General features: G+C 40.9%; 1 protein-coding gene across 1 annotated transcript in view; it reads right to left on the reverse strand.

Annotated features, from left to right (window-relative positions):
• TMEM237 (transmembrane protein 237) overlaps positions 1 to 1705 on the reverse strand; it is a gene marked incomplete at its 5' end in the record, with an annotated part of 34635 nt that extends 32930 nt beyond the window's left edge. Inside the window, one exon of the mRNA XM_019553502.1 lies at positions 1647 to 1705. Coding sequence (XP_019409047.1) covers positions 1647 to 1705 — 59 coding nt within the window. The remainder of the gene's footprint in view (positions 1 to 1646) is intronic.
• Positions 1706 to 2225: the final 520 nt, after the last annotated feature.

Raw genomic sequence — 2225 nt, forward strand, 5'->3', positions numbered from 1 at the left:
TCTTTAAGAAGAGGCTTGATGACTACCTGGGTGGACTCATTTGAGTCCAGTCTTTTCTCCCGCCCAGGCTGGGGGTCGGACTTGAAGATCTACAAGGTCCCTTCTGACCCTACTTCTATGATTCTATGACTTCTTTTCTTTTTACCTGTTTTTCCCCCAACAAATAACACAAAATGATGAGGTAATATAACAAATTAAACTGTTTTCCAGTCTCTTTAAAAAATGAAAATTCTTACAAGAGCAGCAGGGGGCCCATACCCCTAAACTTCTAGATGGTCAAAGTTAAGGCCTTGTTATACGTTAATTTTAGGCAGCTCCTGGAGCTTTTAACCCCTAAGCACATTAACAGCTGGAATTAGTTTTAAGGACTCTTTTGATCAGTGGTTCTCAACCTTTTTTGGACCAGGACTCATTTGTAAACATGGATGGCCAGGCCCACCCTGGTGCTCCTTGCTCCCAACCCACTGCTCCATGCCCCCAGGCCCCAACCCTACAGTGTGTGAGGCAGGAGCTGAGCATGTAGGGTGCACCAAGTAGCCCACTGCAGACTGGAACTCTGCCAGCCTGCAAGGGAAAAGCCATGGTTTCCCATGTTTTTCTCCTTTAGAGAAGAATCCATTTTTTAAGTTTGTTTGTGACCCTTTTATATATTCTTGTGACCCGCTTTTAGGTTGTGACCTATAAGTTGAGAAACGCTGCTTTAGATGGCTTTGTTATGCCACTCCAGCCTAAATTTCTCTGATCCGTGTCACCTAACTTGTATTATAGATGCATACAGCGACTCTAGGCTACACATTAGTGTTACACCCCATCCAATCCCCAATTCCCCTGCTGGCCTGAATCAGGCATGCTGCCCCCGCTATGAGCTCATCAGCACCTCGGATCTCCACTGACTGCTCCCTCCACTTACTTGTGGCTGCCCATGCCATCTGTCCTGGGCAAGCAGGCAAGGAAGGGTTAATCTGCTTGCCGGTCCTTGCTCCCTGGGCTAGGCTCAGACCTGAGAAGAGCAGCAAGGGGCAGGGGTAGGTAGGTTAACCCTTCCCTGCCTGCTCCCCTGGGATAGACAGCAGCCACAAGTAAGCGGAGGGGGTGGGAGGTGGGAACCCCAAATTGGGAGGGGAGGATTCTTACTTCTCAGTCCCCCAGGTCCCTGCTCGCCTGAATGTGCGACTGCTCTGAATTCAAGCTAGCAGTAACACCAATCAACATTTGAGCAGCTCACAGTGTAACATACAACAAGGCCCTTACACTATCCTAGCACTTGCCCATTTTTAAAGGTACTTTTTAAAAAAGTAGTTACAATTATTTGCTGCTAAGCTAAAAATGTTGTATAAAAATGTAGTCTTTAGCAAAATTCTTTGGTGAAGTGTGAAAACGTAATAAAATTAGATTTATAAAGAAAAGGCCTTAATTCTGGTTTTAAAAAAATTATAGATCTACACTTAAATTACGTTAAAATTTTATTCAGTAAAAAATTAAAACCGATAGCAATAGTTGTCACTTTAGTGAGATTTTGCTTAATCATTTAACGGCATTATGAGTGCCTTATGTGTTTATTGCACTCATCTTTCTTAATTTCATAATTTTCAAGTACATTCCAGTGTTCCCAAACTACTAAAATACATAGAATAAAATAAACCTACCCTGGCACAGGAGGAAGGGCACGGGGTGGACGCTGAAACAGAAAGACAAAAACCTTCCATTAGTGTGTCATGAAATCTTTTACCTTTTTAGACCCAACTAAATTATTTCAGAGAAAACAGCTAATTCCAAGTATGACCTTGGAATGATGTTATATTAGATGTCTCTAACATAGGCTACATCGAGAATCTTCCGAAAGGCAATTCTGAACACTGTATGTATAAACAGTTCACAAATATGTTTTGAGATCACTGGATGGAAGGTAAGATGTAGAATTGTAAAGCAGTATCTGGTACATAATTTGCACCAATGCCTCAGTTCTGATATGTGCTATATTTTAGATAAACTATAACCATCTAAGTGGTAACAGTACTCTTTAAATATCTTCACCTTTTTAATAATAAAATTACATACATAGGAAAGACAATTTATCTTTCCAGTCAGGTACTAAACACAATAGAAGAACACTGCTGAAAGTAGCCATTTAATATCGATATATTTTCATATTATAGCAGGAACAATTATAGGAATCACCAATGAAATTTTAAGTTTAGAAGTACAAACAAAGGCAGTGAGATAGT

Source organism: Crocodylus porosus, unplaced genomic scaffold, assembly GCF_001723895.1.
Source record: "Crocodylus porosus isolate Cpor-Errol unplaced genomic scaffold, CroPor_comp1, whole genome shotgun sequence".
Taxonomy (NCBI): Eukaryota; Metazoa; Chordata; order Crocodylia; family Crocodylidae; genus Crocodylus; species Crocodylus porosus.